General features: G+C 42.1%; 1 protein-coding gene across 1 annotated transcript in view; it reads right to left on the bottom strand.

Annotated features, from left to right (window-relative positions):
* LOC103363633 (protein tyrosine phosphatase receptor type U) overlaps positions 1–23002 on the bottom strand; it is a 198886-nt gene that overhangs the window by 20163 nt on the left and 155721 nt on the right. The window contains exons 14-20 of the mRNA XM_008290464.1: positions 17965–18103; positions 15623–15652; positions 15028–15188; positions 14516–14703; positions 11097–11169; positions 9996–10072; positions 3854–3890 (exon numbers count right to left, since the gene is read on the bottom strand). Of these exons, the coding sequence (XP_008288686.1) occupies positions 3854–3890; positions 9996–10072; positions 11097–11169; positions 14516–14703; positions 15028–15188; positions 15623–15652; positions 17965–18103 (705 nt within the window). The remainder of the gene's footprint in view (positions 1–3853; positions 3891–9995; positions 10073–11096; positions 11170–14515; positions 14704–15027; positions 15189–15622; positions 15653–17964; positions 18104–23002) is intronic.

The raw sequence follows: 23002 nt of genomic DNA, 5'->3' as shown, positions 1-23002 counted from the left end.
CATTCAGAGAAGTAAGAGAAACACAAGCCTTTTCCTTTAAAGTCAACTGTGTGATAAACACACAGCCAAACGAGATGTGACAGTCAGGAAGATATGACTGAATACTTTGGTGCCAGATGAGAAACAAATTGAAAGAGCTTTTACAGGAAGGCTAGCAAATGGGGCATTGCTATAATCCATCCTGCTGATGACAAAGGTGTGGAAGAGGGCTTCACAATCTGCCTGAGACACAAAGCTTTGGATTCTCAAAATCCAAATTCATTTTTTGGAAAGGATAAAAATTAAATGAAAAAGGCAGCACAGGCTTCTCAAGGCTTTTTTCCTCCACACATGAACAAATAGAACGAAGTATACATTAGTTTGTTGTTGCTTGTTTGTACTGCTTTTTCTTTTAGTTGTTGAATAAACAGGTATGCCTCAAACTATATGCCCCAGGGCAAACATGCAAAGACCGATGAAGGCTAAAAAATAAATAGGAGAAGCAGGAACAAGCTTACTGTTAATAACAGGGAACTGCACTGCCTGACAACAGCCTTCATAACAGCAAGATACTGGTCTGTATCGACTCCAGTCAACCCAAGGTGAGCCGACACAGGTTGTGTTTGTTGTAATATGCACACGTGGGCAGCTTCTTCCCTCCTCTTCACACGGTCATCTGCAGCTCCCTCTCCAGTTTGCAATCACTGCTGCAGGCTCTACGTGTATTAGTGCTACGAGATGTTAATTTCTCAGCAGCAGCAGGAGAAGGGTGCTAATGCAGCGCCAGAGGGACGGGCCAGTCAGCTGAGAGACGGATGATGTGTGATCCAGCAGCTGGGTGAATCTGTATGCATAGCACAACACGCTGCTGCTCTGGACTGGGGCATTCAGAGTATGCTTGGCATTTCTCCTCCCCGTCCGCCTCCCCCTTCATCCACCTCCCCCCGCTACCTCATCTCTGGACATAATGGAGAGTTCGCCCACAGCACCTGCTTCCTCGTGCAGAAGCATCGCTGCCTTAAGACTCATCTAAGATACGACAAATCAACCTCGACCTGCCGCCACAGCCGGCCACCCAGGGCTCACACATGCAGAGCATGTTGCACAGAGTGTGAGGGGCAAGTGACAGGTTTAATAATGCCTGGTATCCACATGGTGTGTTTAAGACAGTGCATGTGAAGACACTCTGTAGTACATGTGTCTTAGAGTGGAATGAACTGAAGTTACTTTGGCTGCTATAATTGACTGTACTTTGGTACATCCTTTAAAACAGGGTCTTATTGTCATGTTATAACCATCATTCTAGGTTAGATTTGCAGGTTATTAACTTGGTACCAGACACTGAAATGCAAATGTGAATGAAACACCTCAGGTCATAAAAACATAACCAACAGAGTATCATATATATATATATATATGAGCCTGTCATCAACACAGACAATCAGATGAATCAAACTGTTGAACCAGACACCAGTGATGGAGGTGTTTGCTGATTTGAATGAATGCTTTAGTCTTCTAGCCAGGCTGTAACCAACAACAAATTAACCAACAGCAGGAAGAGGAAAGTGAACTCAAACAGTGTCCGTGTGAAACTTTCATCCATCGATGCAGAGCAGTTCTCTCAAACTAATGTCAAACTACTGCTCTGGGTAAATGAGTTATTAAAGTAAACTTAAGTACTTGGTCATAATGGGCTCGGCAGATATCCAATAATAAATGACTTGGATTGGGCCCAAAGAAAACTTGGGGGCATCCTGGTGCATTATGGGTGGAAGGAAGAACTGCAGAGAAGAATCAAGAGGAAACCAGCAGAATATAGAAAAAACAGACATGCAGGTAAGAGTGAGAGTGAAACAGTCTCTGTGACAGAAGGAGTGTGTATGTGCAGGAGAGAATGCTATGCAGCCTTATCTCTGCTGGACAGGCAGCTTTAATAATATTCTGGAGCAGAACACATCACTATTCTCTATTCTTCAGGTTGACAGCAATCAGTAAAATTGTCTTTTCTGGCTTTAAAACTTGTCAGGATAATAAAAGTCCTGGTCTAGTCAACTTTGGGAACCCTGTCCTGTTTAACTAGATGTTGTCTCGTTATCGAAACGATAGAAATTCTGACACTCAAGGACTCTGACCGTGTCCCAGATTACTCCATATTTATGTACTGGCTGCGCTGCATTTACTGTCAATCATTCTGTTTCAGTGTCTGAAGTCTAAGTGTCTGCATCTATCCACCACATCAGTGTACACAACAACTCTACAATGAAACAGAAAAGCACTTTCTTCTAATAATTCCACGATACGATGCATTGCATTATATGTATAACCCACATGTGAAAATGACTCAACAGCTGACGATGATGATGCAAAACAGGGATAATGATGATGAGTGAGTGTCAGCAATCTCAATTTTAGTCTAAAAATATAGTATTCAGCGTCTATTATATATGAAGTAGGGAATGTGAGAGCAAGGAGGTCACAATGATATAGCACATATTTTGTTCTGTTGAAAACAAGAAATCCAGATTAAAATGAGCTGCGCATGTATGTGTCAATGCATTTGGTGGTTAAGTGCATTAAATGATGTGAATGGAAAAATACCACATAACACATTAGTACATCTGTAGAGGAGAGTAGTTTCTAAAAAGTGGAAGTGTTCAGTAATAGCTGCTGTTTGTTTTCACAGCTGTTTCTAAATAAACTGCTGATATTTATCATAAAAAAGGAACATGTCACTTAGTGCAGCAGTCTGCTTCACTGATGCATTTTAACCATTTCTGGACAATAACGGTGCTCAGTGGGACAGAGCTATAAGCCAGGGGGGTCCAGTCCTGGTCCTGGAGGGCCACAGTCCTGCATGTTCTAGATCAGGGGTGTCCAGTCCTGGTCCTCCAGGGCCACAGTCCTGCATGTTCCAGATGTGTCCCTCTTCCAACACACCTGATTCAGATGATCAGGATGGTTATCAGGCTTCTGCAGTGCTTGATGATGAGCTGATCATTTGAATCAGGTGTGTTGGAAGAAGAACCATCTAGAACATGCAGGACCGTGGCCCTCCAGGACCAGGACTGGACACCCCTGCTATAAGCTATATCAGACTTGGAAACACACAATATTTGTTAGTAGAATCAATTTATTGTTGGTTTTGGAATTTAATGGAGTTATTATGCCTTAAACGATGGAATCCACCAATCCTGTCCGTTAGTACTTTATAAGTTGTTCTTCCTCAAGTTAAATATGACTCCTACTTAAGAGTGACACTTTAGTGCACCTGTCGACACCTTTGTGTGCAGAAAGAGCAAAATGTGAACGAGAGAATTTTTAAAGGTTACTTTTGAGAGAATTGAGACCAAAGTGAACGATGGGAGGAAATCAGAGGAGGATTACTGAGTGAAAAACACATTCAGTGAATAAACAGGATCAGAGGCGGCAGAGAGTAAAGAGAAAGTCTCACTCTCTCTCAGTGTCTTTCTCTCTCTTTCTGTCTCTCTTTTTGGGAAAGTGTGAGCCGCTTGGGGAATGCAGTCTGTATCGTATATCAAACCGACATCAGAGACACCGAGCACCACACATGCAGATGGCAGGGAGGGAAGACATGGAAGCTAAACTTCACAGACAGTCGGTAGTGCTGTAGTGCTGATTGACTGACAGTTACAGTCCATTGTTATGGGAGCCTTTCTCACAGATGGAGGAAAGTGATTGTTTGTGGTGGAAATCCAGATGTGAGCATGATGCAACATCGCTGCTTTGTTGTTCTCACATTAATAATTCAGCAAACTGATTTTCATATTGTCAGCTGGGCTTCTGTGTGAAGAATGTCACAAACATAAACAACAGCAGCCCAACAGTGCTGCTGGGTGTGTTACTGTACACTCACCTTGAGTGGCGATGAAGTGATTCGATCGCTGGTAACCCTGTATGACAGAGAGGGAAGAGAAGAGTGAGAAAGAGATGAGAAGAGAAAGTAATAATTACAGAGGCACATGATGAAGTGAGACTTGGGGACCTCTAACTCTCAATCCCACCCCTTCCATTCATTCTCTTTCTCCATTTTCAGCATCAAGTCATCTCTTATTCATCTCAGAGCTGGGCTTGATGTCAGCACTCTGCTAAATTTCTGCTCTGCCTTTGACTGAAGAGCTTTCTGTGAAAACTAATCTGCGCTATCGGCTGTTGACACTCTGCTTAAAACACATGAGCATGTTTGACCAGCCAAAAATCCTTTGGTCTGTTTTTAGGTGCCAGCTCTGGGTGAAGGATCACACTTGAATTATAATGCATAGAGAAATGGCATTAATTCAAGTTTTTCTCTGCCTGTCTGTGAGCCAGGTCATTACATGCAGAGAGAGGGAGCTGCATTTCAAAGGCGGCCCAGCGTGCAGTGCTTTGCATGCAGCCAGGCCCGCTGATCAAAGCTAGATTGACAAGTGAGGGATCTTCAGCTCTGGGAGTAATTCTACCTGAGTGACACTGACTGATCTGGCTGTCTCCTTTCTGCTCCGCTTGGCATTAGTGCAGTTATGATACAAGGCTATTAGTGGTGCCCTGGCCCTCCACCAGGCAAACACTGTGGGCCGAATGTAAAGCAACCGAGCATGATAGATCCCTGAAATCAAGATGAGTGTGCACGCTCATCACTCACAGGGAAAGTGATTCCAACTGTTGTATTCAGTAAGCAATTGTAAAAGTACTATATAGTCAAACCGCCTCCTACACACAGTGATGTACATGTATGCACTATTCAGCCAGGCAGGAACACAAACTACATTCCCTAACTGTCAGGCTGGAGAGAGAAGTAGAGATGGATGGCCATCGCTATGAAGGAGTGCAGCAGCCCTCATTCCCATGAGCCTCTGTTGCTGAGCTTCCCTGGGCTGACCAGTTTCCTGTCTGTCACCTTGGCAACCACATTTTCCAACAGCAGGCGAGCAGAAAAACATCAAGCGAAGTGAATTCACAATGGATTGAAAAGAAAAAAAAGGAAAAAGGAAAACATGCAGAGTTACTTGAGATGTCTAAATCTGATCAGTTCTATCAAAAAAGACAGAAAAACAATTTGTAATTTGTTTTGCTTTAACAAATCAGGCTCACTCTAACTACAACCTCTGACAAAGGAAATCTGGCATCGGTGTGAGCAAATGAATGATCTCATACTCATCATGCATCTCAGAATCGTTCATAGGAATCCTGCAGAAACTCTAATCATCCTCACAGAGACTACTGGGGGACGTCAGAGGGACTTCTGAGAACTCCTCTGAGTATAAAGTCGTTCTGAAACACCTCCAGCTTCTATGGAGCTTTCTGATCAACAAATTCAGTCTGCATTTGAAAACCAGCTGCATGACAAGTGAAATAACAGAAACAGAAGAAAAAACACCAAAATATAGATTTTAACAAATCTCACAAAAGCTAAACACATTTGATCTGATGTTTTACCTTTTTTTGTTTTAGTTTCCATGGGAACCAGATGTTTGTGTAGAATGTGTAATTAATTTCCACCACAAGCAAAGCTGTTGTACGATTCTTGTATCCATTCAATCTCACTGACGAAGTGCTTTCCTATTTGAAATGTTTATTTATTTGACAAGTTTTCACTTCATTGAACAGGTGTGCACATGTGAATGCAATCGTTCACCTGCTTTCACTCCTGATTGGATGAGTTTCTCTGTCATTTGTTTCTGCTTTAATCTCTTAAGTTTGGTCAGATGTGTGCCACTCTGCAGCCAGGTACAACTAGCTCCTGACCTGCTTTCACCTGTATTTATGACAGCACAACCTCAGCCAAAAATCAATCTATGCACAGCTTTCATGCAGAGTTGTAAACTTTGATGTGCAAATTTATGCTGTTATCAATTCCAGACTTGCAAACTTATAAGAGCTCTGATTTATGATCGAAACCGAGCAGGTCTGACTCCCACAAACGTTCCAAAACAGCTGAACTGCTTTCAAAAATCTGTTTTGAAAGAAATGTATTTTCTGCTGGATTACACTTTTTTAATATCACAGATTTGTTTTAATCGACATATATCCTCCTGCCGGTTGTTATTGCTCTTTTAACTGTTGCTCCTTTTCATCCAGGCACTCATACAGGATGTCAGATGGGGGGTTCTGGTCACCCTGTTCATGCAGAACATGGAAGAGAAGCTTCAAGCATGTTGCTACAGGGTCGTGTTTTAACCCAAACCTTGATCATTTCTGAAACCTAATCACATAGTTTTGGTACCTAATCAAGGCTAGCTAGCATGTTACTGTTAGCCACAAAAACCTCGTCAGCTGCCCTGTAGTTCCTCCCTATGCGTGACACAACGCCCAGCAACACCTCTTTCATAAAGAAACTACATTTGCGTCACTTCCTCGTGTGACCTGGCACTTGGTCTCTTGCTCTGCTCTGAGATGCTGGATAAAGATGGGCTCTTACGTCGGTGAGCTTCTGGCAAAACTGTCACTGAAGGTTTTTATAGAAGCTCCTGTCTCACTGGGCACGAACACGAGCTTTGATCTGACCTGCTCATTCCTCCTCTGTAGCATGCTCTCAGCCCTTTCATAGGACAGCCTGATGTTAAGCAAGAACCAGGTGAGCATCTGACTACGGATGAAAGAGGACAGAGAGACTGCTGCAGTCAGTTTGGAAAAAGAAGGTAAAAACTCAGGGGAAAAGTGATGGCTGAAGGCAGAAGGGCTCAGCAGCTCAGAGAGAAAAAGGGAAGGAAGACCTGGTGTTGGAAGGAAGCCACGGAGGGCTGGCAGGGACAGAGAGAGGGCAGCATGAAAAGAAAGAGGAGATGGAAAGAGAAGAGAAGCAAGGTACTTACTTCCCTGTTTATCCGAATCTAAGAGATGCCAAAAGGTTGAAACCGAGGGGGACGAAAAACAGAGAGAGAGAAAGAAGGAAAGTAAGGGAGGAAACAAAAGCTAGTTATTGTGATTAAAGACCAGGAAAAGGGGGAAATGAAATGGTTAGAGAGCAGCTGACACTGAGGACCTGTGGACAAAACAGAAACCTGATGTTTGTACAATAAAGACCACAGAGCAGTGCAGGAATCTTTACCATGGTTTTAATATATAGGATATATAATGTACTATTTTTAATAAAAGGCAATGACAAAAAACACCTGCTGTGGCAGGTTTTCATGTGAGGCCACTGATGGCAGAGTTATCCTAGACGTTAACAGTTTAAGGCTGCTTTTCACTGCAGGAACTTACAGGCTCTTTGAAGGCACCCCGGCTGCATGAACCACCCTGTACAGCCCCCTTCAGGGTCATTTTTGGGGGATAAAAAGTACCTACTGCAGGGCAGATACTTCTGAGTGGGTCTTGGTGCTTATTGGTTAAACTGAGAGGAGACAACAGCTTCCCTTCCTCTGCTCTCACCAGGTCTTCGTCCTCAGCTACCAGTCTTCACCTCTAGATCACTACTAATGATGTAAAATTCACCACACAGCCAAAAATAACAAACCTTCCATGTTTCTATTTTCTATGTGCTCATAGAACTGGGGTTACAACACATAACCACTATTTGGTGCATTTTTGGTGCACTCAGAGTTGTGAAAGTGAAAGGCCAGTAATCGGGCCGTTCTTGTAAATGTTTGAGCCGTCTCGTGCCTGCAATGGAAAGCTGCCTGTAGATTACTGTTCAATCATTTCTGTAACAAAAAAGAGCTTCAGGAAAAAACACAATGTCATTCAGTACATCCTACTAACTGCTCAAGATAAACCTTTTCTTCACAAGTGCTTCCCAGGGATGTAGCCCACTTTGGTCGGGTTCACATGCACAGTTTGTGTAAGAAAGTCATGTAGATACTGAAAGATGTAATGATTCCAGATTGAGTAAACACAGGACAGCCTACCATTTGCAAATTGTAAGCATGAGAAACTAAATAGTTTCTCTAAGACGTTGTACTTTTCAGACTGACTTTGGAGCTTCTCATCATCTGGGTAGTCTGTTGACTGACAGATGGTTCAGCCCCTGATGTCCTGGAAAGCTTTTGATTCACTTTAACTCATCAGGAGTTACACACAACACTCTGTGTAGGATACTCGCTGTCCAGACCCGAATACTGCTGCTGTGAATATTATGTCATAGTTTGGTCCTAGTAAAATAAAATGCAGGCATTTTCCAAAAGTCATTTCTCAAAAAATGGAATGCTTTTTTGATCATTAGAGTATAATTAAAAACACTAACTAAAATAAATGAATAAATAGTACATTTAAAAAAAAATCTACATTAGGCCACCGTCCAATTAAAATCCAACACATCTCTGATCTAAACCACTTCATTTCAAACTGAAACTGAACTCCCTTAAAACAACAACTCTCCCCAGTGTCAATGTGTTCATGGTTTTCAGGACGGGTCCGTTTAAACCTCCCTGATTGTCCACTTCTAGTTTTTATGCAACGCTGCTGCACTCCAAGATCTCAGAAACAAACTTGGTAAGTGTTATTATGTGTTATTATGTGTTATTATGTGTTGTTATGTTGTACTGTTTGCTATGTGGCCAAAACTACTAAACAGTGTTTTAATTGTGTAGCTGAATGTTGTACAAACTAAACTGATGATGCCATAAGTGTTATTAAATGGTAGTTTAAGGTGACACAGGACAATAAAGTGAGTCAGACTGTCTCTCCTAAGCGACAAACTAAAGTAGAATTTGTGCATCATTCAAAGAAATGAAGCTTTTTGATTGGTGGGCTCAGCCACGGCAAACATTTCCATCTTCATTACCATTTTATCTCAGTCCAAACCAATTACTGTCCCCAACACAAGTGTTATTGCTGCTACATCCTGGGCACTAGAATAGGAACCAAACAACTACCTGCCAGTGGGTGTTTAACAGCAAAATCACCTAAAAACTAAATGTGAATGGAGCCACTTTTGTGTTACATCAGTCAGCAATAGTTGCCAACAAAAGGATCATATGAAGATTTGAGGCTAAAATGTCATGGCCGGCCTCAAAATAAAATATATGTAAAGCTGCATGTGAATAAATGGGGAGGAAAGTAAAACTTTCCAGTTTAACCTTTTACAAAACCAAAGCTCCATTTATTTCAGTTTCAGCCGCTTCATGAATCATTTGGAATAATTTTGCTGCCGTTCTGAGAGCCAGGGGTCTTGGCATGACATGCAGGCGGTGCTGTAGATGGCACAGCTAATGACAAAAAGGTCCTTGGAGCGTGCGTTCTAATGGAGCCCTCATGGAGCACTAAAGGGGATAAAGTGGCCACACAACACTGTGGCTTTGACGTTCTGCTTTAACTGATGCCACCAGCATATGCTGAGTCAGGCATCCACAACTACTACTGATCAGGACCCTTCTGTCCACTTCACATTTCCTTTTGTTCTGCAAACAACAGCAGAAACAAAGGACGTAATAAACCATTCAGAGACCACAGCATGTTACAGCCTGACAGGAATACTTCAGTAACCAAAAACAGAGGCAAGAGATTTTCAGAACCCCTTAAAGTGACGGTTCCACTGTTAGTGAGCAGAAGAGCTCAGTACGAGCTGTACTGGAGAAAAAGCGACTGTCCTTCAGACACTGCTGGGCCACCTAATGGATCTTAGGGGAGCGCAAACTACTGCCGAGACTGTTGAGGCCCCCTGAAATACTCACTGGAGCTGAACTATAGGTGAGATCAAAATATCTCCCAGTAGATGAAAGGATCAGCTGTGGTATATTGGGTCCAGCTCCAATGTGCTATGGCGCCTTATGAAAGCATTTGGGTGAGTCACAAGGCCTGCTGCTCCAAGCTTATGGGCTCCTGTAAGATCTTTGAAACTACTGCAATAAAATCTCACCTTCAAGCCCATACACATTGATGTAATGCTGTGTTGTGGATGTAGTCATTAAATGATAGTTCAAACTGACTAACAGCATGTGGAGGTGTCCACTGGTCAAGCACTGGGTCAACCACAGCAATGAAAAACGAGCTCATAAGGCAGCGCTGCTGGATCAGCAAGGACAGAGATGAAGGAGCAGGAGGCCAAGCAAGAGGAAAAAACAACACTGAAGATGACTTACGTCTATATAGTTGGCATTGACGTAGTCTGAGCTGGGGTCCGTCAGCAGAGAGTGGAGCTTGACTCGATGGCGGTCGTCTGGAAGACACAAACATAACGTCTATCAGTATGTACAGACAAACCGACAGATCAGGCCATCCTTCTCATTGTTTCTAAACGTCATGTGAAGCTTAAAGGACATTCCTTGTTGATCAAACCTGGTTTAAAGCTCTGCATCAACACAAGGGTTTAGTTTAATCCAGTTATCATTAAAAGAAAAAACACCTAAAACAAGGGTTGCTTTGACTCCCTGCTGAGTAACTCACACAAACCAAACATCTTAGCTCCCTATACATGTGCATGCATTTCTTTAAACCATCACAACTGTCCTGGGTGGTGCTAAGCCCAGGATGCCAAATAGTGACGGGGAAGTGTATCACCACTGGACTGGACCTTCACAGGTTCATATGGTTCAGATGAAATGCAAAATAAATGTGAGGTGACTGAAAAGAATTGTGAGGGGATGCAAAAGTTGTAAAGAAAAAAAAAAAAAAAAGAAAATCTCCATTGATTCTGTATATTACCTCTTCAAATAGGTTTTTCCACCATTAAGGAGCTCTGTGAGACCTCCGAGGTGAAACCCAGGGCAAACAAAAGGTTCACAACTTGCAGAAATCACTCATAGAGATTAAAATAACTGCTACTGCACAACAGATTCTCAGAACTTATGCAGGATTCTGACGTAGATGTCAGTCAGGAAAACTAAACATGTTTAGTTGAAAAGCAGAGTCTACGTGTCTGAAACGACTGATTAATGTTATTTCTACAATGGCTCTGAATCAACACTGAAACTAAGGTATTTAGTATTCCTGCTATCAACGCTAGCATTCATCAATGACATTATAACAACATTTTTTTTTTTTAAAGAATTACCAGTCCTTCTACTGGGAGTAAAAACAATAATTGGGTGGCTTTGGCTGACTTGCAGGATACAAGCAGTGGTGTTGTTAAATGATAATCTACTTTACAGTGCAGGAATAAAACACTTTGTAGGTGCGCTGTAGCCTACAAAGAATGGAACAGAGCCAACAGAAACCTGTAGGCTAAATACATAAATACTCACGACTGAGCAAGCTGTCGTGCCTTCCTTTGGTCTTGTCTTTCTTTTTCGTGACGTCCCAGCCATCGAAAAAACTCTGAAAGTTAAAGTGAGAAAATCACAAGTTAAGTTTTTGAGAAAGATTTTAAAGAAAAAACAAAACAGGGACAACGCGTAATGGGACCAACGTCACTAATGCACTCCAAAGTGTTACCCTAAGGTTGTCTGAGGAGCTTCAGTATTATAGCATCTTGCCAAGTCATCAACAGACATCTGCCACAACACAGCGAGGAGAGGCTGAGACGATGCAGGCGGCGCTGAGAGATGGCTGTGGCCTTGAGACGAAGGAGGGCCTCTGCAGTCATTCTCATTCTAGATGCAGCGTGAGCTCGTTGCTCCAAGAAGCCGTTGCTGTATAATACCACAGCGTTAAACTGCTAAACTTGTGACAGCTGTTTATGGCACCTATCTACTAAAGCTGCTGGTGCAGCGAGATGAGTCATTGAAACGAAATCAATACCAAAAGCAAAGGAAGAGCAGGAGGAGGAAAAAAAAAGACAGAAAACAAAAACAAAACAAGCTTGGATATTGATTTAAGTCGTGTCATATTTTTTTGCATTTTAAGTCCCAGCTTGATCTCACTGCTGTATCGGAGGCACATCCAGACCTCCATACTAAAGCATGCTGTCACTCATGTGGAGCAGACCAATCCCCCATGGACAGGGGGCGCCACATTGGGACCACCTGAGACCACCTGAGACCCCACTGAGCTGGAGAGAGCAAGCTGATCAGAGGATTACATCTGTACAGGTAATACCTGATCTAATCCTGCTTAGCAAACCTGAATTTGTCCAGCTCCCCTGGACTTTTTGGAAACACTACTCCATTCACCTTCATGGAGCTTTATTTATTCTTCCTCTCTTCTCTTCTCTAATAAATTCAACATGCTCTGTGTTTTAAGGCCCTAAAAACTGGACGCAAATGCCAAAGTATTTCTCCATCATTAAGTATTTAGGAATAAGTCATGAATAATAAAAGGTAAAGCTCAGAAACCCCCATTAGTAGTAGTAGTAGTATTCATAGTGGTGTTTATTTTAACAATGGAGCTAATCTGCTTGATCAGGAGAGTTTGCATATTACTACATCAGATTTAACTACCTGACCACATTAAGAAACAACAGCCTTTAGCATTTCTAATGAAAATAGAAAATATTACTAAATCCTTATTGGTACTTGGAAATCACATTTTTTCAACCAATCTCTGCTCCTATGAAACAAGTCATAGAACAGAAATACAGCTGACTGACTAAAGGGGCTGTTAAGACTATCTATCTATCTATCTATCTATCTATCTATCTATCTATCTATCTATCTATCTATCTATCTATCTATCTATCTATCTATCCATCTAGAGAACTGCTGGTCAGATTTGTACTGAGCTTTCCTCTGTATGCATATTTGGTGCATCTCCTCCTTAGAAGATACGGTCATTGACTTTTTGGACATTTGAAAAACCTGTGAAACCGGCTAAAAACCTAGAAAGCAAATATTATTTATCATACATCCATCAGAACAATGTTTGGAGCTGTTTTTGTCCATTAGATGAACAATTTTGTCCATTAGATGAATAATTTTGTCCATTAGATGAATAAAATCCCAATATTCACGCTCTTTTTTTTTTTAGCTTTGTTTATATCTCTATCAACTCCTAAGGAAAATATCTGTATGTGCAGCTGCAGCACATGCTCCACTGTGTTCACCAGCTATCAGGTAACGCTGTTGGCCTGCAGCATCCTCCAAGGCTGAATGAAGCTAATGCAAAAACGTCAAAACCTGCAGTTCTTCAAAGGACACTTGAGGTCCAAAAATGAGTCGGTCCCACTGATTCCACTGTAAACTGTCCAGGCAGATAAAAAAACATGTTCACAGCCTGTACAAAAATATTTTTATCTCCTAATTTCTGTACAGTGGACGAAGTTTTATATAACTCACCCATTTAAACTGTGCTGAAGCTTAAAGTGATGTATAATTAAGAGTGACAGTTAAGTGCTGTGATATATAATAATAATATAATAGGACAGTCTGGTCCAGAGACATCTGCATGGCCAGCTCTGCTCCACTCATGCTCCACCTTCTCACTCATGTTTGGTTTAGCTGGGGTTGCAGAGGACTCAGATTCCACCACAATGGCAAATTAAATGTTGTTTTTCTACTGTTTAACATCAGTCATCCATATTGGCACAATACTGGGCTCTGCATTGTGTCACCATGCTAGGGGGCGCTACGCTTCACGGAGGAAACGTTTCCAATGGGGGGGCTGCATCTTCACACAGGATGACACACTTCCTGTCACTGCATTTCTTCAGTGGCTCTTGTTCCAGATGTTGACTACCAGACACAGCTCATACTGGACCCTTGCCACACTGAGGGCCTGACTCATTCAGCCCCCCCACAATATCTTGCAACATATCTGATCAATGGCAGCAGCAGCATGACCCTGTGGGAAATAAGGGTTATGAAGTCTGACAGCAGTGTGCAGGCTCATCCCCTTCATCTTGTTTATTTCTCCAGGCGATGGGGAGCCAGACCAAGGAGTGAAAAAGTGACCCATATATTGATTTTGGAGGGGGGAAATTTGTTGCCCCCTCAGGGGATAGCTTAATGAATCGAAAAAGTGCATCTGGCTTCCTGCAGGTGGAGGTGCAAAGAGAGACTTCTCACAACTGGTTAGGCTTCATATCGTAGGAAAATGAAAGTGAGAGGAATAACTTTGGAGAGTGTAATTAGTATACACAGCAGCAAAAAGCTTAGCATATCTGCAATATCTCTGTAATGAAGTAAAACAGCCTTTTACTGTTTGCTCATGAATATTAAATACCTCATTTAGGCCTTTTGAAAGTAGACAGTGGTCTGCAGTAATAAAACAAAGGGGCTCTGTACAGTAAAAAAAAAAAGATTATGGCTGGTAAAGGCTGTTTGAGAGAGAGAGCATCCAATAAATAGACTCTCACATGTTTAAACCACCTCAACCGGCTCCTTTTGACAGGAAGCAGCAGCTACTCTACGGACTGACCCTGCAACTAATATCTTGGCACCAGGTACCACAGGTCTAACCAAGTCCATGTCTCACAGTACTGGAGCTGTTTAGGCAGCAAGCAAAAGACAAACATATTGGGTAGGGGTGGTTATAATATTCAGGCTCATCAGTATCACTTGGTAATTCACAAGACTATAGGGCTCTGTGGACGTTCTTTCACATTAAAACAGGCAAAAACTACTTGTAAAGACTTAGTCTTAGACTTAAGTTAGGACTTGGAAAGACTTTTCTTCATCGAAACTACAGACGTGAGCTCAATCCGAGAAAAACTGAGAATTTGAGAAGACCAAAGACCGAAAGCACACCTAACTCAATCTGTCCTTTCTGTCCTTCGTCCTGTTTTTACCTCATACTCTTGTTTAAAGCCGTATCCCTCCGCCGTCTTCATCTGGTTGATGTGCTGCAGGAGATCAGCCACCCGGACAGCAGGGTGGAGCTGACCCGTGTGATACGGCGAGCTCTTCCTCCGGCAGTGGCGTTGGGGTGAGCCTCCCAGTAAGCTGCTGGACTCATTGACAGAGCTTCGCTGCTCATCTGAGAACATGAACATATAGAGTTCAAGGTATACTGCTGACAATAAGGACTCTGTATTTTTATTAATGTAAAAAAAAAATGAATCGGGGGACGCTAAAGGAAAAAAAAAGGTTTGTGCAGAGATGTGAGGGTGGACTGGTGCTGCAGAATACTGAAACAGACGAGAGACTTTGGGTGGATTTCTCTGCTGAGAGCACCTTCTGGTCTGGCAGCACAGACTGGATACATGCTTGGAAGTAAACATGGCTGAAGGTCAGGAAGGAGGGAGCAGCATTCTCTCTGGACATTTTCTCAAGAGTACCCATATGTTTCTCACTGTCTTACTTCGAGTGTTGCAGCCGTGGGCATCCATGAAGGAGTGGGCCATCCTCTCATCCTGCTGGAGAGTGCTCTGCTCCGTCATACTGCAGTCCAAAGAGCTCAGCTTCCGACTCTTTTCCTGCCTGTAGGACATGGCTGCCTTGTTTATGGGCACCTTCTTCCTACTATAGAGATGTAGGCAGAGAGGTGGGAGAATAGAAAGAGGCAGGAAGCAATAATAGACAGAGGACAGCAGAGAAGGGACAGGGTGGGAGAAAGATAGGTAAAGAGATAAAGAAGAAAGGAAAGGAGGGTGGGTGAGGAGATGAGAAATTGGACTGAGGGGAAAATATAAGGGCTGCAAGATTGAAACTGGACAAGGGGGAAAGTGAGATTTGGTGATAGCAAGAGAGTGTCGGGGTGGCGGTGGGATTGTGAGGTTGTGGCTGAGGTGGTGAGGAGGAGGCACGAAGGAAAGGGAGGCGTGTACGATACTAGAGGATGGGGTGGAGATAGTGATGCTTATTTCCACTCTAGTAATCCTGGGACTACAAAGGTCAAGCAAGGGGGAGATGGCATTAGGGTATCAGGGTGGAAGATGGAGAAAGAAGTAACTTACGGGTAGTAAGGGTAAGAATAGAAGTCCCTTCTGATTAGCATGAAGGAGGAGGAGAGACAGAGAGTGAGGAGAAAAAAAGAGAGGTGACTATGGTTTATCAAGATGGGCATCAGAACGATCAATGAAGATGCTCAGTGTGTTGGAATGTTCCCATCATGAAGCTCCATCAGAGCTTTAAAAATACAGACAGGGTTGACTACATACAGTTAAAAATGAATATTACTTCAGATTTCCTCAGTGTCATGCTTAATAACCTGTAACATGTAGACATCACATCACAATAGCTACCGGCTCAAACTGTCTGTATATGCATAATTATATCAGCTTGTTTCTACAGTGGACTTCCTAAAACATGAATTATGGCACACATGTGCACACCAGAGCTCAGACTGATAAGTAGAAGTACAAAGGTTTTATAAGGCACTCAGGAAGGCGTCCACTGGTATGCCAACCTATCAAGACAAGCTTTATTTAGAAAATACTCGTCAATGTTTCAAGAAATATCAATATTTTCAGATAATCCCTCAAAATGAATGACTGACATGTTGACAATAACATTTCAGTTTGTTGTTGGGGAGTAGATATAAATCCTCACCTCCTAAAGCAACAGTACTGTTTGTTTCAGCCTTCAAGATAATACACAAGATCAGTCATGGATTTATATACGGTAGCTTCCCCACTAAAAATCTGAAGTTCCTTTCAAGCAACAGGTAATATAACAGTGTTACAGACGAGTGAGCTGAACTGTAAAATTCTGATTGTGAAAAACCCATGTGACTCAGAACACGAAGACAAATCAGTCAGCTGACTTTTCAAAAGTCTTACTGGGTCAGTGTGAAGCACTACAAAACCATGATGACTGTATCAAGGTTTTAAGGTAGACCTTCTCGTTTCAGATTTAGATTTATGACTCTGTGTTTCTTCCACAACATACACTGAAATGCCACAAAATTAAAAACACTCAGTGCTAAAGTGAAAATCAATATATTGCCTCTAAAGGACGACAACAAAGAGCTGAAAGTATTGACCTGGACTCCAAACTGCCCTAAACCCAATCCAGGTGAACATCTTCAGGATCCAGCATAACAAGTCCCACTGCCACACCCCACACCCCACACCCCACACCCCACACCCACACCCACAGGAGTGGGGATTTGCTGTCAATGTCCTGATACCACAGGACAACCCCACAGGTCCTGTGTTCATGGCCTGACAGGTCAGAGCTGCTTCAGTGGCACAAGGGGACCTACACAGAGTTGAACTGGTGCTCTTAATGTTGTATCTGATCAGTGTGAATGACGGCCCATGTTCTGTCATTGGTTCATAGAGTCCACAGGGTTTCTTCTGGAGCTCCATGTCATGCTTCCAGTTGCAGCTTTTTAAACATGATGATTGAAAAATCATGCAAAATGCTGAAGTGCTTTACCAGCGAGGAACATAAAGCTTTTTAAGCTTCATTTATTTAGTTCCTGCACCTTCAGCACCTCACTGAATACAGCAGATCTCTGATTTCTCATTGATTACGGAACACATTAACATATGTAGTCTCAATTTGTACATGCAGAGACAGAATATCTAGCGGCTAAATATAAAAACTTCTGCGTCTGTTGCCCCCATGTGGCTGTCTAGTACCTATTGTGCCTGCTAGATTGGCCCAGTGAATCTTATCAGTCACTGCCTTCTTCCAGACAGCCCCATTCATTCTCCTTCTATTCACTGGAAAATTCCTCGGGGCAGAGCAGTTCCTCCCCCCAAAAAGAAAAGAAAAGCCAAAAAAAAAAGAAAAGCAAAAACAACCTTCCTAACCAATTACTAGCCCATCCACTGGCACCTCACAGCTGCTCGCCTCATGTAATTGAGTGGGCAATGGAATAACATGCCCCTTGATGAAATATTTCACACTCAGATGAGTGTTCCACCATTGCCCAGCGAGCGAAGGAAGAATACACTGCAGGTGCAAGCGACGACAGAGGTAATTTGCAGGTGGAAAGCAGCCAACGATTCCACTGCGAGCAGGCTGCATTTGAATGTGCTCAGTCAACACACAGACCTTGAAATTAAAAGATGAGATGAAACACAAAAGCTTGGCTGAGGCAGCGGTGGGAGAGTTTAGGATTAATGCTCTACCATTCCACTAACTCGGGTTGTAATTCACTCTCATTGCCAAATGCTTTCCTCAATAGACCCGAGCTGCCAAGTGGGATAGAGATAAATTTACTCCTTTGGATCTGCTACACAGGAACAATAAGACTATAAGGCTGTAAATGTTTTACTGTGAAAAGGTCGAACCTGTCTCACGTCAGCTGGCCGCCAGACACATAAACATTTGTGCAGCCACTCACCCCTTCTTGACGATGATGACAATGGCCCCCAGCAGCAGGATGAGGACCACCAGACCACCGGCACAGGCTCCAAGGATCAGACCCATGTCCTCGGCATGCTGGGAAACCTCCAGGGCCCTCTTAGAGTCTTTACAGGCAGCTGCACATCATTCATCACAGAGAAGGGAGGGAGAATCAGAGAGAGAAAACTGTCAACTGTCTACTCTAATTGTAAAACCAAGATGCCACATGTGATGATCTGAGGTCAATAAATTGTTGAATTTAGAATAATTACAATAAACAAACTACATTTCATATCACCAAGAAGACCGGCAGCCTCCACTGGTCTTTATACCACTGGTCTACAATGACAGGGAATGCTAAAGAGATTTTTGGATTAATTTGTTCACGTTGTATAATTAACTCTAAGATGTCTGTTCCCACCTAGTAAACTGGCTCAGGTTTGAAAAAATACAACAAAAGCATCACTAGCAACAGTGCAGTGGAAGATTTACAAACTTCACTGTTTAGAGTTTTATTTAAAATATATGTATAATAAAATAAATGCCAGACAATGAAAACAAGAGAAAACAGCAAAGTCTGATCAGAGAAAGCAGGGAAGTGTCAGAACTACAAACAAACCAAAGAAGTAACGTACCAACAGTTTACACATATGGTGACATTTGTTTGTTAGTTATGAGTTTTACTGTAGATGTGTTGTGCTGAGTTTTATTCCCTTTCAAATTCTTATTTTTGAAGTGTACATTTGAAGTTTTATTATTATTATTATTTTGACAATAATCTGATTGCATACTCGTACGAAGCCAACATGTTGCATCTTTTAACTGTGGTATGAAACCCTGAGGTCCAGTCCTGCCCTAACGGGACATTTACATGAGCAGGGAAAAGTCTTATTCACATACATGCAGCCTGTGTTACAGCTGACAATGTCTTGCATAGAACTGCCTGATAATAACATCTGTATGCATCTGTATGGTGATTCTATCAGTAGGTTGCTTTAAAGGCATGCAGGATATGAACAATCAGCTGATCAGACCAGCTGGAGTATTAAAGGGCAGCTAACAGATAAGCAAACATTCACACACTTGGACTATCAGCCCCCAAAGTCCTAAGAGCCTGACTTAGCAGCACTGACTGAGCACCACTGACTCAACCTGCTGAATGGCCAAATGGAAAACAGACATCTGGGCAGGGTGGAACCACATGGTTCCATTCAATATCGATTCGATTCGATATTGATTTAAACTTCAATATCGACTCAGTAGCAAGTCAAAGTGCACAAATAATTCATTAGAGTACCTCTGGATAATTTCAAAATAATGGTTTATTTTAATGCCCATATGAACAGCCATGGTATAACTCATAAGAGCTTTTAGCAAAAAAACATCTGACAATCAGAAGAATTAGCATAAGAATGTGTGTGCTGAACATGAAGTACCAAAGTAAAAAACATGAAGTACTGTAATAAAACTAAAGTACATGCAAACTGAAAGTACCACAGTAAAACAATATGACAGCACTCTATCAGAAGTTTGAATACAGTAGTCATATTGTCATATTACGCTGTATTCAGGCAGAGTTTGGGTCATATTGTGCTGACTCTGAGATTATATCAGTGGATCAATAATTTAAAAGGTGGTTTTGATCATTTTAATTTTTTTTTATTGTGGAGATATGTCTGCCTTATTTCCCTCCTTACAGCTCACTCAAATGTAAATTATATCATAACTGATCACTTTCTGGATACAAGCAGCTTTTGCACATCGTAATGGAAGCACCTCCAGTAATCCTGGCAGTGCACTGACAGAAGGAGGATCCACACTCTGGATGTTGTGTCCACCAGGTTCAAACAAGATGGAGCGAAGCGTGTTAGAGGTCACCATGGTCCAGCTAGAGCTCACACTAGACTGTTTCCAACTCAGGCAGTCAGCAGGCTGGTATGGTACCATGCAAAAGCCCTGCAACATTTAATCTGTAGAGGCTGCACAGGAATAAAGAGCTCACTAGACAATATCAGAAAGGAAGCACTGATATCAGTGACGTGATCGTCCACAAAGGGAGCGAAGCATGTTTGGCTTGGGAGAGACGAGGCTCTGGTTATCTCACCAAGCTCATGCCCACTCTCATTCAGGCTGCTATTTTCTTCCAACCCGTATGTCACGGTCGCAGCGCATTTCTGTCTGCACTGCCAGCAGCATGAAATCTCCCTCTCCATGAATTATCTGGGCTCCCTGTTGTGTTTTATCCAAGATGAAAAAATATTATTAACTATGAATAAACTGAAGGAGTATTATTACACTTCAGACAGCAGACTTGTCATTATCACGCCACTTCAGTGATAAGAAAAAAAATAAGGCTGGGAATAAAAATAAAGGCAGACGTATACAATTAAAGACTCTGAGGTTAGCTGCAGTCAGTTTGAGGACACAACGGAATTGGACAACATCTCTGTATTTTAGCAAAGCAGAGATGCTTGATGATGCCCTTTTGCGGAAAAGATGGAAGAAAAAAAACCTTCCAGTGATGCAGAATGCTGAGTTTATCTGCTAAGCGGTGTTTTGGTAGTGACTATAGCTCCAGGCAGACAATACAGTCTGACAGACTTCACTGGAATCACACAAATCACGCTGGATGAGTCATTCTGCCTTTAGGGCCATTTTTAGAAATTGGCTATCATGGTAAATTTTACTGCACCAAAAATACAGCTTTGGCCATCCACAGACAATCCACAGGGTTGGGGCACTGCGATAGCTGAACTGGTTGAGCTGGCGACACATGTTCTGGGGCTATAAGTCCCCAACGCAGCGGCCATGGGTTCTAGTCCTGATCATGGACCTTTCCTGCAAGTCCTTCCCCCACTCTTCTCCTAACTTCCCTCTCTCTCGACTGTCCTCTCTAATGAAGGTAAAAAGACCAAACCCTTGAAAAAAATAATCAAACATCAGATGAACACAAGCAAATACAGGATGTGAAGAAGACTCGTTTCCATGAGGCTTTGTTTGTCTATAATTCTGTAATCCAGAGAACAGAACGTATATTAAAGTTTTCAAGCTGATGTGTAACATACAGTCAATGTGCAGAAACAAATTGCAATAAAGGCCTGACAAGAGGTTAGAACTGATTATAGCTCATGTTCAACCATGCTGCATAATAAACATTTCCACAGCTTGAAATGCATCCTGCAACAGAACCTTCTTGTTCTCTCCTGATGAGTTTCAGTGTTTAATAGACACATGGTTCTCATTCACCATTCTCACTCCAATCACTCTGACTCTGACTCCTCCTTTTTAAAACACAACTCAACACTTCCTCACTGTGATTTCTTTGCAGCCTTTTTCAAGATGCTTCCTGTTATTTTAATTACAAAGGACAGATTATATGAATACACACAGCATACATTCTCAAATAAAACCCATTCAGCATCCTTCCATCTGCATAAATACATTTCTGTTTTGAAAACTGATAAATGACTTCTACTGAGTTACGACTACGTTGCTGCTTTTTTAATCGGTGTATTGTCACCAAAGCTAAACATTTCATCATCTGCATTTGATGTACAGCTTGTCAGGCAGGATGCTTTCAGTTGGACTGAAGCTGCCGGTACTATAATGGCGGATGTATAATGTACTCAGCACTACTTCAGTCAGTGAGTCATGTGACACCATTTCACCAATCTGCTGCTACCAATTTCTGTTTTTACCAGAAAATCTTTTCTCATTCACTGAATGAATTCCACTTGCTTCTACTTTGCCATCTTCTTTATTTGGTTACTGGCTATTGGTTCATCATTTCCTGGTATTGGAATGAAATTTATCAGGAAAGGTACATGTAGATGTTTTAGACACAGCAAGCATAAATATTCATCCACTGGTGGATGATCTGATGTTTGGGTTACATTCAGCTTGAACAAATACAAGTTTGTTCTAATGAAAGATCTGGTAAAAAGTAAATACTACAATTCAGCATCATGTGTCTCCAAAACACTAAAGTAAATGATTTTCTAGGACTTTGTTGATTTGTGTCAAAAGTCTCTTCAAATGTTGCGAACGAAGAGCTGAGCATGAAAGCAAGGAGCTGCCTGAATGTCTGACTGACAGCCCTTCAATACAAAAAGAAAAAAACCTGTGGGCATAATTAATACTATGAACAGAATCTCAACACTAAGACATTACAAAGTAGAACCAACTGCAATTAGTAAATAAAAACTCCAAAGTCTGAGCAGTAGAATGATGGACAAGGCAGAACTATGCTGTTCGACTAAGCGCTCTGAAAATATACATAATGCAGAATTCATTAGTGCAGGAGGAAGTATTGACTTTGCATCATGAGCAAACAGCATGAACTGCAAATTAAAAAGGAATGAAATCAAGAAACACAGAGAAGTCTCACCAGTGTGATAGAAGAGATGATTTAGTCATATTTAGTATTTGAAACAGCTTCATCTAAAATAAGCTGGTTTTAAATAAAGCTCCTTCGAGGTAAATAAAGTGTAAAGAAACTATTTGAGAATTTGTGGTATTATGTGACTCCATTCAGCTGTCAGGCAGATTTTAGGCCGACGTTTCAAATGCTGCTAAAGCTAAATGTGAATTTGCTGCCTTTTTTCCCACTGGCTGCGCAAACACACAGAAAACCCCACTTGCACCAGAATGAGGAATCTTTTAAGACGATTTGATTTGTAATGAACATGTTCTTATTGTGCCTTGCTGTCAGCTAATGCTGGCCATATGTCATCTGAGGACAAAAAGAACAAAGAAAAGTGCCTGGGTGTCAGAAAACAGTCGCCCACCACGGCGGAGGCTGGGCCAGGCACTTGGATGAACACAGCTGGCAGCATCTGTATGTGGGAAGCTGGTGAGAGGAAATGAGAAACAGCCAGGAATGGTCTTAACGGGACCTCTGCGCCACCTCTGAGAGCTGGAGTAGCATCAGCATGTCCTCCGGGCCTGCCTGCCGCACTCGTATACGCACAACTACAGTCAAAAGGACTCCTATAAATATGCCTGCAACCAGCCCTCCTCTACCTACGTGACATGCT

The sequence above is a fragment of the Stegastes partitus genome, unplaced genomic scaffold (assembly GCF_000690725.1).
Source record: "Stegastes partitus isolate 25-593 unplaced genomic scaffold, Stegastes_partitus-1.0.2 Scaffold675, whole genome shotgun sequence".
Lineage (NCBI taxonomy): Eukaryota > Metazoa > Chordata > Actinopteri > Pomacentridae > Stegastes > Stegastes partitus.
Note: the sequence above shows the minus strand (reverse complement) of the source record. Positions and strands in the feature narration are given on the sequence as shown.